General features: G+C 40.4%; 1 protein-coding gene across 1 annotated transcript in view; it reads left to right on the top strand.

Moving 5' to 3' along the window:
* LOC138740058 (teneurin-4-like) overlaps nt 1-17,759 on the top strand; it is a 393,122-nt gene that overhangs the window by 359,353 nt on the left and 16,010 nt on the right. Inside the window, exon 28 of the mRNA XM_069892490.1 lies at nt 3,040-3,182. Within this exon, the coding sequence (XP_069748591.1) occupies nt 3,040-3,182 (143 nt within the window). The remainder of the gene's footprint in view (nt 1-3,039; nt 3,183-17,759) is intronic.

The following is a 17,759-nucleotide window of genomic DNA, read 5'->3' on the forward strand; positions in this document are numbered from 1 at the left end:
ACAAATTCACTTCAAAGGCAATGTTTTTAACTAAAGGAAAAACAATTCTGTCACAGAATGTTGATTATATAAGGATATTGTGATTCTTTAAACTCTTCCAATCATGGTCCAACATTAATGTGATGTGACATTCCCAAATGGCTAATATCATTGATTCCAGGAATAGCATCAGAGCACTGTGGCAATGCAACATTACGTTGTACTTGTTTTACTGTACACCATCTCAAGGACAAATTAAAGTTAATGCAGAAAACGGAAAAATGAATTTGCAGTGAAAATATGCTTATCATGGTTTTGTAAAGAAAATTGTAAGATGAACAAAATTTGTTTTCCATTAAAAATAATTAACTATTCATTCACATCCACACTACACAGGAATTTGATCATGCATTTATAATTTTGAATCACACTTATGCTGATGACATGTTTTCCATGTCAGTTGTGCATCTAATGATATTTCCTGTGCAATGCTCTTTTGTCCCAATGCCAAGAAAAATATTCTGTGTGGTTCTGAGGTGGCCTTGTTGTTAGATGTTCACAGCACAACCAACTTTTAATACCCCCACTTTCTCTGCAGCAAGCAATTTGTAGGGCGTCTTCCTCAGCAGGTTTTAACCCATTTCCAAGAACCCATTTCCAAGAACCCATTTCAGGTCGGTCCCTTTTAATTTAATTGCTTGCATGCACACCCTCAGTTTCCAGCCCTATCCTGTCTAGCCCTTGGTGTGTGGCTAACTCCCACCCATTGAAAATTATCCTGTCCCTTCAGGCCCCAAACTGCAGCTCTCATTAATCCTTCTGGTCTTGATTCACCACCTAATTTGGTCCTAATTCATGGCCTAGGCTAGCCACTCCAGGCTCTGATTTGAAACCTTTCTCAGCCCAAATTCACGAAGTCTTTCATTGCCGATCGATTATTCTGCCTCTTGCTCATGTCACTGGCAACCATCCATGACCTCTCCAGATTCAAATCCAAGATCCAAGCTCTACCCGGTACCACTCTAAACCTCCTGCAATTTTCTATTGTGTACTCAGTAGCTGAGCACCATGCAAAATTTGTATGCCTTGGACCTCAGAATTTTTAAACTGCAGGCCAAGAATAAAACATAAATTATCAGTCAAATAACTATGGATAAATGTGCCTCCAAGAGCAATAAAGTAATCGTAGGCTAATGGGCTATTAGAATTGGCGTAGAAGTAAAACATAGTATATCGCAGGAATAGACCCATTGCCCACAATGTCTCCCATGACTACAATACCAATCTAACCAATGGATTGTGTACTCTGTTCCCTATCTGTTCACGTGTCTCTTTAAATGCCTCTGAAACATTGCTATCTTATCCTTCTACTAGCTCCCCTGGCAATGTGTTCCAGGTGTCTACCACTCTCTGTATAAAAAGTAACTTACTTCACACATTTCCTTTAAACTTTCTCCCTCTCACCTCACACCTATGCCCTCTAATGTTTGGCATTTCCACTCTGGGAAAAGGCTCCATGGACTATATACCCTATCCATGCCTGTTGTGATTTTTACATACTTCAATCAGATTGTCCCTCAGCCTCCAAAGTTCCAAAGAAAATAATCCAAATTTTTCCAACCTCTTCTTTGAGCTAATAAACTCCAATCCAGGCAACATGCTGGTGAACTTTTACTTCAAAACCTCCATATCCTTCCTATAGTATAGCAACCAGAACTGCACACAATACTCTTATGTGGCCAAACTGTTTGATATAACTACAACACGTCTTGCCAGCTTTCATGCTGAACATACCATACACCCTCTTTACCATCCTATCTGCATTTATTGTCACAATACTCCTAACTGTCCATCATAGGCCAAAGAGCCTGTAATGTGCAGTAATGTTCTATGTACATCAGTCTTGCCATTTACTGCATGCTTTCCAATTATATTTCAGCTCCCAAAATGCACCACCTCACATTAGCCTGGATTAAACTAATTCTGCCATTTCTCCACCTAAATTTCCAACTGATTGATATCCTGTTGTATGCTTTGAAAAAATCTTCCTCAATATCAACCATTCCACCAGTTTTTGTATTGTCTGCAAATTATTAACCAGACCACCTACACTTTTATCCATTTATAAACCTCAAACAACAAAGGTCACTGATTCTTGTGATTCAGTCAGAAAAATAATATATTCTTCTCTATCTAAACCAATTTTGTATCCAACTTACTGTGATCCTCAGTAAATTAATGTTCTGGATCAGCCAACCCTAAAAGACTAGTTAAATGTTTTACAGAAGTCAATTTCCACTGACCAATCCTTATCAATCACCCTTGTCACCTCCTCAAATGCCTCCATTACATTTATAAGATAGAACCTCCCCTGGCAGAGACCATGCTGACGAATCATAATAAATCTATGCTTTTCCAAATGCGAGTGCATCCTCCATCAAATAAATCCCACCAGCAGGCTTGGCACCTGTTCCAGCTAGAAGTCAACAGCAGGTGTCAAAAAAACTATTAGTTGGCCACTTGAAATCATTTGCACCTTGATTTTCACATTCATCCTCATACATCTCTTTTAATTCTTTGTCCTCTCGACCCTCCACTGCACCATTAGTGGTTGCTTGCCTAGCTGTTCATCCTTGTCTCTTTGGTTGGCCCTGTGCCTTTCACATATCTTCCTGGTTTCAGCAATCTCTTCCATGGCCTTCTCTTCATCTATGCATTTGATCTTCGGCCCTGAACTTTACCACTTTCTCATTTTTGATGTAAAGCCAGTTAAGATTTCTTTGTGTATCTCAAGAACTTTAGAAATCCAAGTTGTTTCTAAAAGTAATTTGACAGAATAACTTCTCACCAAATTGGAAATAACTATTAAATTCTTAATATGCCAAAGATAAAACAATGCACAGTGTTTTGAATGCTTTACTACATCTTAAAATGGTTACCGACGATAGTCTAGCTCTGTGTAGTTTCTCTGTAGTAAAGGTGAATGGCTAGCAGCAGCTTGAATCTAAATTCAATTATAATGAGAGCATAAATGTGACTTTATTATTCTGTGTACAACAGATGTGAACAGTTGGCTACTGACATTTGGATTCCAGCTGCATAATGTGATCCCGGGATATCCAAAAACAGAAACTTCTTCAATGGAACCTTCCTACGAGCTTCTGAACACTCAGATGAAAACACAACAGTGGGACAACAGCAAGGTAACAATCCACATCTGCAGTCATTTAGAAATCTATAGGGTATTGAGAGGACAGGAAAGCAATATTATTTTCTAACACAGATAAATATCCACATTCCAATTACTGACGGACAATCCTGCAGGTATGTTTATGTTCATAAATGCATTTTTTTCAGGATCTAAGGATCATTGGCAAAGCTGCGCTGAACATCTAGTAGAAAGTGATAATTGAACAATACCAGTTCTGGTGAGAGTACTCCTCCAATTCTTTTCGGAAGGAAGTACAATTATTTGGCACAAGAATATATTTCCAAGTCAGGCTGATATGTGATTTGGAAAGAAGTTGGCAGGCAGTGGTGTCCCCTGCTGAGTTCCTCCAGCTATTCTGTGTTTTTACTGCAATCACAGCATTTGCAGACTTCTATGTTTCAGCCCGTGCATCTGAAGCCCTTGTCATTCCTCAGTGGGGAGGTTATGGGGGGGGGTGGGGTTGCTCTCACATGAGCAAAGACAAATCATTGCAGTGAATTTTGTATCTGATACACACTGCAGTCACTCAGCATTGTGCTGGAGTTCAGAATGGTGGTTGGAAACCAGTGAATTACCATAAATATTCGTGCTTAATGCAAAAAATTTTCCCCTCAGAAAAAAGGGGGTCGCATTATACATGGGAGTAGATTTTTTTAAATTTTCTGTAACTCACAGAGCAGCTCAGACGGGCGAGCTGTAGTCAGCAACGTGACTCGGGCAGGCGAGGGGAGGGGGTTCGTGAGAGACGACAGCGCAACTCGTGCAGCAGGGCGGGAGAGCAGTAGTAGGCAGCGCGACTTGTGCGGCAGGGCGGGCAGGTGAGGGGAGGGGGGTTGTGAAAGACGACATCGCGAATCAGGTGGGTGAGGGGAGGGGGGGGTCATGAGAAACACCAGTGCGACTCAAGCGGGTGAGGGGAGGGGGGGTCATGAGAGACTGAAGCGCGACTTGGGCGGGCGAGCGGCCGGAGAGACAGCAGCACGACTCAGGCGGGTGAGGGTCGCATTATACACGGGGTAAATGTTTTCCCCTCAAAAATGGGGGGGGGGGGGGTGGTCACAGTATACACAGGTCGCATAATACACAAATATTTACGGTGTCTGTATAGTGTTACGCTCCTGTAATGTTGCTGGAGGTGCATTCATTCAGGCAAGTGGAAATTATTCTGTCACACTCCTGTGTTGTGTCTGGAAAGATTTTGGGGTGTCAAAGTGTAAGCTGCATAACTGCAGAATACATGGCTCCACCTTCTCATAGCAATGCGTGGATTTGTTTTTGCTGACATATAATCCACTGGACACCGAGACAGAGGCACACCAAAGAAGAGGTACAAGGACCGCCTAAAGAAAGCTCTTGGTGCCTGCCACATTGACCACCGCCAGTGGGCTGATATCGCCTCAAACCATGCATCTTGGCGCCTCACAGTTCGGCGGGCAGCAACCTCCTTTGAAGAAGACCGCAGAGCCCACCCCACTGACAAAAGACAAAGGAGGAAAAACCCAACACCCAACCCCAACCAACCAATTTTCCCCTGCAACCGCTGCAACCGTGTCTGCCTGTCCCGCATCGGACTTGTCAGCCACCAACGAGCCTGCAGCTGACGTGGACATTACCCCTCCATAAATCTTCGTCCGCGAAGCCAAGCCAAAGAAGAAGAAGAAATATGTGGCTCACCCAGATGAGTTTCTTGAACTGGCAGGAGGTTCAGCAGTGATAATGCCATTCAATGTCAAGGGAAGGTAGTTCAACCTCTCTTATTGGAGATGGTCTTGGGCAGCACTTTAGTGGGACAAATCTTATTTACTATTTATCAGTCTGTGACTGAATAGGTTTGAGTCTTGCTCGCTTTGTTTATTAATGAGTTGCAAACAGCACAGCCTCTGAAATTCTGAAGGAAAGAAGATCATTGTGAACCAGCTAAAGAATTTTAACCCCAGGACACTGCCCTGAGAAACTCCAGCAGTGATGTTCAGGCACTGGCATAATAACAACAGCCTTATTCATTTGTACAATGTAGGACACCAGATATTGGAGTTTCTTTTCCATTTGATGCCCATTGCCAATAAGATCATGAGATAGGAGCAGAATTAGGCCATTCAGCCTCATCAGTTCTGTTCCACCACACGAATCATGGCTAATGAATTATTCCTTTCCCCTTTACCTGCCTTCTCTCCATAACCTTTGACACCCTTACTAATCAAGAAATTATCAACTTCAGTTATAAATCTACTCCCAATTACATCCTCCACAGCCATCTGGGGCAACTAATTCCACAGATTCACAGCATTCTGACTGAAGAAATTTCAGCTCATCTCTGTTCTAAAGGGACATTTTATTCTGAAGCTGTGCCCTCTGGTCCTGGACTCTCTCCCACTGGTAATGGCTCCATTTCTGCTATTGCCAGCCCTTTCAATATTCCCTATTTTTCAGAGACCCCCCTTCCACACCCCTCCCCCACTCTCCAAATGCTTCTAAACTCCAGAGCCATCAAACATTCCTCGCACATTAACCCATTCACGCCAGAATCATTCTAGTCGATTTCCTCTGGAACTCTTCCTATGTCAGCACATCCTTTCTTAGATGCTCATGATACTCCAAATATGGTCTGACCAACACCCAATTAAACCCTCAGAGTTACATTTTACATTCTAGTCCTCTCAAAATGAATGCTAGCATTGCTTTTGCCTTCCTTACTCCTGACACAATGTGAAAATTAACATTTTAGAAATCTTGCACTAGCACTCCCAAGTCTGTTTGAACCTCCATTTTCTGACTTTTCTCCCCATGTAGAAAATAGTCCTCTTCTTTATTTCTTCCACCAGCGTGCATGACCATGCACTTCCCTATGCCGTATTCCATCTACCACTTCTTTGTCCATTTTCCCAACCTGTCCAAATCCTTCTGCAGACTCTTGTTTCCTCAAAACGACCCGCCCATCCACCTCCCTTTGTATCATTTGCAAACTTGGCCACAGAGCCATCAATTCTCTCATCCAAGACATTTACATACAATCTGAAAAGTAGCAAACCCAACACTAATCACTGGCATTCAGTCAGAAAAGCCCCATTTATTCTTACATTTTTCCTCTTGTCACTCAGCCAACCTTTTATCTATGTGAGTACCTTTCCCCTAACACCATGCGATCAAGGTTATTTAGCAGCCTTATGTGCAACCCATTGTCAAAGGGGTTCTGAAACCCCAAATAAACAATATCTATTGACTCTCCTTTGTCTGTCCTAGTCATTACTTCCTCAAAGATTTCAATTTTACAAAGATATTCTGATATCACACTCAAAGCTGCTTTGAGTTCAGGATCAATCACTCTCATCTCCTGTCTGACCCTCTGTTACATGTTTGAACCAAGTCTGTGATGAAATCTGAAGCTAAGTGGCCCTGATTAAAGTCTGGTGAGTAAATGCCCTTTGAGCATCACTGATGATGATAATTTCTGTCACTTTAATGATAATTGAGAGTAGATGGTGCAGTAGTTATCCATAAGATCTAAAGAACAGAATATTGAGTCCATCTCGGTAGAGATTAAAAATAGTAAAAGTCTATCGCCCACCAAATAAAAATAGCACAGTGGTACAGGCAATTAACTGAGAGATAACTGAGGCATGTCAGAACAGAACAGCAGTTGTCGTGGGGAACTTCAACTTCCATATAGGTTAGGAAAATCAAGTTAGTCAAGGGAGTCTGGAGGATGACTTCATAGAATGCAGCCATGATAGCTTTCTTAGGCAGCAACAAAGGAGAATGTTATTTTAGATCTAGTATTGTGCAATGAGATAGGTAAAATTAACAATTTAGTAGTTAGAGACCCTCTTGGAAAAAGCGATCATAGTATGATTGAATTTCTCCTACAGATGGGAGTTGCAGTAGTTAGATCTAAAACTAGTGCATTATGCTTGAATAGAATGCATCAGGATGAGGGAGGAATTGGTCAGCGTGGACTGGGAGCACTGCCTAGTTGGCAGAACAGTTGATGAACAGTGGTAAGACTTTCACAGAGATTTTTCATTGTCCTCAACAAAAATAGATTCCCGTTAAAAAATAAGGGAAGTAAGAGAGGGAAGAGCCAGCCTTGGTTAACTAAGGAAATAAAGGAAAGTATAAAATTAAAAACTCATGTGTACAAAGAAGCCAAGAGTAGTGGGAAACTGAAGGATTGAGAAAACTTTAAAAGGCAACAAAGGAGAACTAAATGGGAAATAAGGAAAGGGAAGAAGGATTATGAAGGTAAATTAGCACCAAATATAAAAACGGGTAGCAAAACTAGATGGTGGATAGTGTCAACATAGGTCCCTTGGAAGATGAGAAAGGTAAATTGATATTGAGTAATAACGGAAGGGCCAAGGCATTGAACAATAGTTTTGCTTCTGTCTTCATGGTGGAAGACATCTCCAGCATGCCAAAGAGTGATGATAGGGAGGTGATGGACTCGATAAAATAATTGCTACAAAAGAAATAGTGATGAGTAAACTAATGGGACTGAAAGAGGACAAATCCCCAGGTCCTGATAGGATGCATCCCAGGTACTGAAGGAAATGGCAGGAGTCACTTACCAAAATTCTCTAGATTCTGGGCAGGTCTCAGCAGATTGGAAGACAGCAAATGTCATTCTACTTTTTTAAAAGGGATGTAGGCAGAAGACAGGTAACTATCAGCCAGTTAGCTTTTATCGTCTGTGGTCGAGAAAATCCTGAAGCTGTCATTGAGGATAAAATAGCGAGGCATTTAGAATGACAGGGTTCCATCAGGCAGACACAGCATGGATTCAAAAAGGGTAGGTCTTGTTTGACAAACTCGCTGGAATTCTTTGAGGATATAATGGGTCCAGTAGAGGGGAACAGGTTGATGTATATTAGGTTTGATATGGTGCAGCACAAGAGACTTATCAATAAGATACAGATGAATGGAGTCAGGGGAAGTATATTGGCATGGACTGAAGATTGATTAACTGACAGAAGGCAGAGTCGGGATAAATGGGTGCTTTCTGATTAGCGGACAGTGGTAAATGGGGGGCCACAGGGGTCAGTGCTGGGCCCGCAGCTGTTCATCATTTACACTGATGATTTGGAAGAGGGAATGGAGTGTAATGTAGCCAAGTTTGCGGATGATACTAAATGGAGTGAAAAAGTAAATTGTACTGAGAAGCTGCAGTAGGATATTGTTAAGTTGGGTGAGTGAGCAAAGGTCTGGCAGATGGAGTACAATTTTAGTAAATGTGAGGTCATCCACTTTGGTAGGAAAAATTTAAGAGCAGATTATTATTTAAATGGTGAAAAACTGCAGCATGCTGTAGTGCAGAAGGATTTGGGAGTGCAAAATGTTGGGTTGCAGGCACAACAGGTTATGAAAAGGCAAATAGAATGTTAGCCTTCATCGCTAGAGGAATTGAATTCAAGAGCAGGGAGGTCATGCTGCAACTGTATAAGGTACTGGTGAGACTGCACCTGGAGTACTGTGTACAGTTCTAGTCTCTTTACTTGAGGAAGATTGCACTGGCCTTAGAGGCAGTCCAGAGGAGGTTCGCCAGGTTGGTCCTGGAGATGAAGGGGTTCTTCTATGAGGAGAGTCTAAATCAAATTCAGAAGAATGAGAGGAGATCTTATAGAAACATATACAATTATGAAAGGGATAGATAAGATAGACGCACAAGCCTCAAGATTCAGGGGAGTAGATTAAAGATGGAAATGAGGAAAAACTGTTTTTCCCAGAGAGTAGTGAATCTGTGGAATTCTCTGCCCAGGGAAGCAGTTGAGGCTACTTCATTCAATATATTTAAAGTTCAGTTAGATAGGTTTTTACATTAAAAAAAAGAAATTAAGGGATATGGGGAAAAAGCAGGTAGGTGGAGTTGAGTCAATAATCAGATCAGCCATGACCTTATTGAATGGTGGAGCAGGCTTGATGGGCCAGATGGCCTACTCCTGCTCCTATTTCTTATGCCCTGCAATATTAATTGGACACACCTGGGCAATTTTTCACATAGAACAAGGAAGTTGTCAGTTTTGTAACGGTTCTGGCCTATCATGGCAGGTTGTCAGGAATGAAGCTGTATGTTCTCAAACCCCACACCTTTGGATGTAACAAGTACCCTCAGTCATTCCTTGCTAGCAGATGAACAGAATTAGCTGGGGACTGTCGTCTGTAATGGTGAAGATCTCAGGAGGAAACAGAGATGGATCATTCCATTAGCAGTTACATCTGGAAATGCTTCTACCTTGTCTTCAACTCTTCCATCTCAAGCTCCACCATCATTAAAGATGGGAAAGTTCTTAGAGATTTCTCCCATTTACTTTAATTGTTCACCATCATACATAATTACATGTGACAAGATATTGGAGCCTTCGTGTGATCCATTAAATGTAAAAATACTTAGCACTGTCCATTGCATGATGCCTTTATCCTGCAATATGCTTAGCTGCATGTTTCAGCATTACCAGGTTGGCACCTCATTTTCGAGGATCCTCTTCACTGCTCAAAGTTTGATGCCCTGGGTTGACAGTAATTGTTCAGTGAGGTCATTGCAAAACCATGGGGTTACATATTCCATTAATGTATATGCCTTCCACTGCTGATGTTCCACAGCATCTCTTGAATCCCCTGTTTTGAAATGTCAATTTGTTTTGAATCAAACTCCCATAACATGATGGAGTATATCCTCTGTGCGAAGATTGGGTTTAGTCACCACAGGGCCTGTCTGTGGTCATTCTGTTGTTTATCTACTGCAAGTAAATTGTTGAGAGGAAGTCAAAGAGATTTAATCCATATGTTGGTTCATTCACTGCCCATCACAGCCCCCAGTTTGGTTGCACTGTCTGACAGAATATGTCAACTTCGTCAGGAAGGATGCTGGCAAACTATTCTTGATTATGGAAAGCGAAGCAGCCACCCAGACTACATTCTATCCCCTTGCTATTTTCACTGCTTCTACAACAAATATTTTTATAACATGGAGGAGCAGAGATTCATCAACTAGAGAAGAACGAAGCTGAATGAAGTGAAAAAAGAAAGTCTGGAAATGCTGTAATTGCAGTTTATACACAAATATGTTGGAGAAATTCGTCAAGTCTCACAGCATCCATTAGAGGCAAAGATATATAACCAATGTTTCTGGCCTGAGCCCTTCATCAAGGTATGAACAAATACACTCATACATTGACAAATATATCTGCCTTCTATGAACACTGTGGACATGCTGAGTTTCTCCAACACTTTTGTTTATTATTTAAGAATGGTAGCTGGTCATCAGGAGGGTTTTCTTTTATCCAGATTTGACCTGATGCCAAGAGAATTCATATACTCTGAAGTCCAATGCCACCCCTTCTTCTGGGTATGTCCTGTCAGTGTGGCAGGATGGTGATAGAGGAACTAGGAACATTGCCCAAAAAGATATATCAATCTGTTGCTTGGCCAGTCTTTGAACAGTGTAGTCGCAAGAGCGAGGACCATCATTCCCATGCCTGAATTCCGTGCCTGGTTCATCCCTCAGTGATATATTCAGTCTTGTTCCTTCTCTGTTTCAACATAGCAGTTATGGACAACTGTCTTGCTGGCTTGGCCATTTCAGAGTCTGGTGTCACATGGAGGCCAGTCTCTTTAGGGATGATATACTTTTTCCAAAGAAGAACTGGATGAACTTTCATGGAATTCTGTGGTCATTGGTACTAATGATTAGGTTTTATTTAATTCCAAATAATTAACAAAGTTAAAACTTTGCACTGTTTTGGTGGTCTGTTGGGTTCAGGCTTCTGAATTATTGAGCAGTTAAAAGTAACAACTGCATCAGGTACGGTTTTTAGACAGCAATGTCGGGAAAATTTCAGAAAAAATTAACATAATTACCCCCCGTGTGGTCATTCACACTGGGTCCCTTTTTAGATGCAACAGTCCGGTGGTTGGACGTGCAGTAGAGTGGATGATGGTCAGTGAATTTTTCCTGTATGATTTACACTGCAGGCTTCCTCCAAAAAGTTGTAGGGGTCCTGCAGGATAAATCGCGGTGCAGGAATTGACTCAAAATTCCTGCTCATTCCTTTTTAGACTGCCTGTGAGGTGGCAAAATTCCTTGATTGTGCCATTGCATATCTGCAGTCTAAAAACCATAACTGCCATTCCCTCAATTACTGCAACTCTTGATATCTGTGGGAAAGAGGCAAAATGAAACTTCAAAAAAAGTCTACTACTCAATAGTGAAGGACTTGGACATTTCCAATGAATGATCCTCTGGTGATAGATTAAACCTCAGCCTGTGTGAGTTCACTTGAATTTGCAGCTTCAAAAGCAAGAAGTGCAAGGATAATGGTAGAAACTGGCTCCAATAGTGTTTTAATAACAAGTGCCTTTATCTCAGAATTATAAAGGATATAAGATCCAAGTTTATATCCCTCTGCACTGAGTTATTAGAATGTGAAATGCTCATAGTTCTATTGATGGACAAAGATAGTACCTTAAACCACAAAATACTGTGAGACCTGTCCTTTTTAAACCATCTATATTTTAATTGTGTAATCATTTAAATCAATCCAAATGCAACTTGCCAATTATCATTTCAATTATTATCAATTGCAAGCTTGTTGCTTCCAACATGTTAAGTGTTCCCTGTATTTCAAATAGAAGCAGGTGTGTACTTGTTCGTTCACACCCCATTAAGATGCAATTCCTGTGCACACTTAATCCCCTTTCACTGCTGAAGGTTTATAGCTTGTAGCATTCAGCAATGACTGCAATAACAAGCATGTTCCAAAAATAAATAGCACCTCATTATACTCCATTTATGAACTGTACTTAATCTCTCGTACGTGTTGTGACATTCAGAATCAGAATTTATTGCCATGAACAAGTCACAAAATTCTGTGTTCTGCGGAAGCATCACAGACTTGTGCGAATATTCATCTTATGAACCGTCTTACAACACTAATATATAAAAAAAATTGTAGTGCATGGAAAATAAGGCTGTGTCTCTGCTTCATTGATTATTCAGGAATCTGATGGCAGAGGGGAAGAAGCTGTCCTTGTGCCACTGTGTGCTTGTCTTTAGGCTCCTGTACCTTTTACCCAGTGGTAGCAGAGTGAAGAGGGTATGGCCTGGGTGCTGAGGGTCTTTGAGGCTGCTTTTTTAAGACATTGGCTCAAGTAGAGGTCCTTGATGGAGTGAAGTCAGGTACCTGTAATGTCACAGGCCATGTTAATAGAGTTTTTTTCTTGTCCTGAGATTTGATGCCTCCATATCAGAGAGTGATGCACCAGCCAGAGTGCTTTCCATGGTACACCTGTAGAAGTATTAGAAGACATACCTAATCTCCTCAAGCACCTCACAAAGTACAGCTATTTGCGATTGCATCAACATGGAGGCTCCAGGACAGATCCTTGGAAATATTGACACCCAGCAATTTGAAGTTCTTGACCCTCTCCATTACTGAGTCCATGATGAGGACTGGATTGTGTTTTCCCCCATTCCCTCCTGAAGTCCACAATCATCTCCTTGGTTTTGCTAACGTTGAGCACATTAGAACATCAATAATAATTTTTTAGTCTTGAATCTAAATTGCAATATTATAGAAATTGCACACTCCACAATTTTAGGCTCCATCAGTGCCGAATGTTGTCTGATCACTTGCCCAAGAACTGACTACCTCCCTCACATATTCACTCTCTCCTGCCTCATGCATTCACTCCCTCCCTTACTCACTAGCCCACAGGATGAGGAATCTCAGGGTTGTATGTGATGTCATGCATGTACTCAGACAATAAATCTGAACTTTGAACTTTGTCTCACCCTCAACACTGACAGCCTACTTCATACATTGATTCTCCCTCACTTTCTCACACCAAAGGAGAAGGGAGGGGAAAGGATGAATAGGAATGTGATAACTACATGTACAGGGATCAGTGTGGGCCTGTCCATATCAGAGGTTAGCAGCAGTCAAAACAAGGGATAAATGGCATGTTTAAAATCAGCCCATTTTCTGCTGTGTGACCGTTAATCCAATCTGTCTGATCTGCTTTTAATGTAGATGATTCAGGTTGAGTGTATCACTGAAAATAAGGATGTGAAAATAAGTAGATCTGCTCTTGTTGGGGAGTTCGTCCCCAGAACCAATCACAAGACAACATTTTTTTTGAAAATACAGTAAAACCTTTTTTATCTGGAATTCAAACAACTGACAACCTGAAGCAACTGGCAAAAAACAATCAAGGAAAATAAATACATTTTTGAAAATTAAAATAAATAAGAATAAATAAAAATTTAAATAAAAGTTTACAATTAAAAAAGTAAATATTCTCTTAAGTAACACATAAACCTTTGGTGAAGACAGGAGCAAATATTCAGCCAGCGGGCAGAGTGCCTTTAGCAGCTGTTTGAATAAAGTTGTGTTTGAATAAAATGGTGTCACCCAGGATGAAGAGCTGGTTGATGCCACTCACTGTTGGGGTGATTCTCTTAAAGTGTCACCTTATCTCTGCTTAGTAAGAGTCTTTATTTTTATTTGTATATTATTACTTGTAAATATATTAGTAAGGCTTTATCTGTAAACATGGGGGAGGAAGGAGGTTAATTATGATGGCAGCACGGTTAGTGTAGTGGTTAACGTAAAGCTGTTACAGCTCAGCGCCCGGGGTTTGAATTTAAATTTATATTTTGTAAGTTACTGGAATTAAAGTGACCTTTACATAATTGCACAGTATTGATTTTTTTTCCATATCACTTTATATTTTGAAGGGCCTTTTGTCTTTTGAAGTTTTATTCTTAATGTTGGTGTATCAGTTCGGCATTGTAAGAGTGAGTCTCAGCAAACGGAAACTTTGCATATCTGGCATCTACCAATCCCTGTAGGTGCCGAATACCAGGGGTCTTACTGTATTTAGACCACGTTCATGTTGTGTGGACTGTAATCACCTCTCCCTGCAGAGAGAATATGCCACCTGACGTGTGCAGATTACCAATGTTGATAAAATGTCCATTTCTCTTGTCTGAAATTCTATGTGTTGACTGCAGTTTTTGGAAGATGATTACATAATTTTGATATCCTTTTAATATAACCAAGTCGGATAGAAACCAAACTGCTATTTCCACCAGCAAACCCACTGAAGGAAGTTCAGAAAAGACAGCCAACCCACATTCAAATAAATAATTTCATTTGAAGAGCAAACATTAATAAAGATATGTCAAGTATAATCCTCCAAAGTTTAACTTTCTACAGTCCTATTCTATGAATTAGTGGCACACTGGGGTAGAGTTTCAAACTCAGAGTGCGCAGAGTTAGCCTGCAATCTGCGGCGTGTAACATAATTTAATTTTGAAAAAACACAGTTTGATGGGAAGATTTCTGTAGTGATTGTTTAGAAAAAAAGATTTGCATTTACATAAAACTTTCTAAAAATATCTATTCAGAATTTTTCAAGTGTATAATGCAGTGCATGGCATATGTTGTCCTTCACAGTTCAAAGCATATCATTCATCTGCTTGCAAAATGTAGGTTTTATCACCATGACAATATTTTTCCGGCTATCTTGTCTAGAAATTGAGCAAAAACTTGAAAGAATGTGCATGAAATAAAATATCATTGTCCTGCGCCAACACAACGTAAATCTTGCAAGCAATTATCAGAGGAATTTAGCCTACATCATGCTTCATTGTATCCCTCAGTGCTTAGTCCTGAACCTTGAATTGTGCCACCTACCATTTTCAGTTGGTGAGAGCTCCTTGCACTGGAAGAGCAGCAACTTTCTGACAGGTGAAAGTCACTGAGCTGTTAATGTTCCAGGAATTGATGCTAGTTTCAGTCTGCATCTATGGAAATTGCCACGTAAAGCACAGTATCCAAAGTTTTGAAGCTTTTTGGATTAAATAACAACAACAAAAATGCTACATCTTTTTCCAGATCTTGGCCAACATGCATTCCAGATTACATCCTCACCTCTAGCACAGCCTCCTCAAGGTCAGCAGGTGTTGCCATTGTGAATCGAGCTGACAGGGAAGACCCTTCCACAACCAGACAGACAAGGTTTTGTCATTGAAAATTATTTTTTTAATCAAATCTAAAGCAAAAATAGAAAATACTAGAAATACTCAGCATGCCAAGCAGTATCTGAGGAAAGAGAAACTGAATTAATATTTTGGGTCCAAGCCATGACAACATATCTCAAATCTGAAACATTGACTCTGTTTCTCTTTCCACAGGTGAAGCTTGACCTGCTGCACATTTCCAGCAAGGTTTTGGTCATTTTGAAGATCTGCCAATAAAAAAATATCTGCTTAGGGAACTATGCAACAGGGTCCACCATCTCCTTCACCAGCTGATTTTTTTTCTCATTCTCTTATGTTATCCAAAAAGCTGACCTTGGAATTGAACCCTTGACTGACTGTTCAAATAGAAGTTCAGTGTACGATGATACTATTGAAAGATTGTTTCCCATGACCTTGGAGCAACTTACCTTCAGCCAAAATCACCAAAATTTAATGGCCACTCTCCTCCATGTGGTTCATCTTCTATCTGCACTTTTTTAAAAATCTTTATTTCCTTGCAAAGTAGCTTTCAATCAACGTCAAGCAATCAACATCTTTTTTTGTCATCAGCAAACTAGTCTCATCAACTGACTGTCAGCAAAACAACCGTAACACATGCCACGGTTGCACCTACAAGTGATAAAAACAGACATTTAACTTCTTATAATTTGCCACTAAACTATCAAACCTTGCTTGGAGGCAGATTGCAGTCTGTTGAGACTGATTGCCACTCTTAGAACCTGCCTGGTTTTATTTCACTCTCTTTAATTGAATTAAATGTTGGTGGTTTTTTTCTAACCCATCCAATCTGCCCCATCTGATTACTACCCAGCTGGTGAAGATGTAAATCTGCCCCAGTAACTTTCATCAATAAATGAGTAAAAATTATTGTCTCTCCAAGGCTTCTCGCTCTGTTGGGATAACTTGGCAACTTCTTTAAAACAGAACATTGTGACACAATCTTCAGCTCACATTCATATCAGGCAGCTAAAAATTATATTGACGGTTCCTGCTGCTAAATTTCAGGGCAATTCATTGATATTTTATAATGCAATCATGAAGACACTGGAGTGCAATCAAACTGATACAATGTCATGACAGCTCAGGCATTTTCAGAAAAGTATTTTAACATTGAAATCCAATATTCCTCATTTAAGCAATTGAGCTACAACCGAGAATTCAATTGATTACTTGTTCAATAGGAACATAATAGTTTATCCATTTTTTCCTTTATTGATAATTATAGGTTAAGTCTATGGATGCTCATTTGTTTAAAATGCAGCAAGAAAACATTGCGTTTTTTTTGTGAAGGTAAAAGTACAAAAAATGAACTGTTCTACCCTTTAGTAGTAGCAATAGGGGAAATGTCTCTGTATTCTGAAAGAGCAAGTGGACAATTTTCCTGATCTTTGACTTCTGGAATGACTGAGACATAAAAGATCATGATAAAATGGGATGAGGCCTGCTTTGCTGGGTTTATACTTTCCTATCTTTGCTCCAATGTTTTTCTAAATTAACTAGGGGAGTGTTAGGGAGTTCCAAATAATGAGAAGGAGGTGGATGAAGGAGATCGATTAATATTCCAACAGCTATGGCACAAAACTTCCAATGTCATGTAGAATGCAATCTCATGGATCTTGTTTCTGATTTGCTCCACTGTTACAACATTCCATGTTTGCCACTCAGACAGATGAGTTCTAGATTGTTCATTCTCTGACATTATGTTTTTAGGCTAAATTACTTAAACATGTTGAAGTTCATTAGGAAGCATGGACATTTTAGAATCATAGAGGCACAGAGATGCAGCACAGAAACAGAACACTTGGACCACTGACTTTGAGCTGACCATCAATCAACTTTTTAAACTAATCCTACATTAATCCCATTCTCCCCATTTTCTCATCAGCTCTCCCCCTACCCCCCAAAAAACCCTCCACTCCACTTACCTATGTGGCCAATTAACCCATCAACTCACACTTTTTTTGAGGTGTTGTAAACCAAGGTGCCCGATGGTAATCTACAAAATCAAAAGGAGAAGACGAAAACTCCACATAGACAACATGTTCAAATTCCAGTTATTATTGTACAATTCAATTGTACAAGAATAACCCGGCGAAACAGCGTTCTCCAGTCCTCGGTGAAAAAACATGTCAACACACTTCCAGTCAAACAACACATATATACATTTATAAATATTGTTTAATAATTAGTAGAGTCTGAGAGGGTTGGTATGAGCAGTTCATTCAGTCATTTAGCAGTCGCACTGTCCGTGAGAAGAAGCTGTTTCTCATCCTAGCTGTTCTGGCTCTGATATTCCTCTATCTCTTTTCTGATTTGGAGTAGTTGAAATATGCTGTGTGTGGGGTCATAGGGGCCGCAACAATTTTGCAAGACCTATTCAAACAACAATCCTGGTAGATCATATCGATGGAGGAGGGAGAGCCCATTGATCCTCTCAGCCACTTTTATGGTCCTATGGATTGATCTCCAATCCAATGCTCTACAGCAACTAAACCATTCTGTGTTGCAGCCGGCCAGGACACTGTTGATAGA

This window comes from Narcine bancroftii, chromosome 7, assembly GCF_036971445.1.
Source record: "Narcine bancroftii isolate sNarBan1 chromosome 7, sNarBan1.hap1, whole genome shotgun sequence".
Lineage (NCBI taxonomy): Eukaryota > Metazoa > Chordata > Chondrichthyes > Torpediniformes > Narcinidae > Narcine > Narcine bancroftii.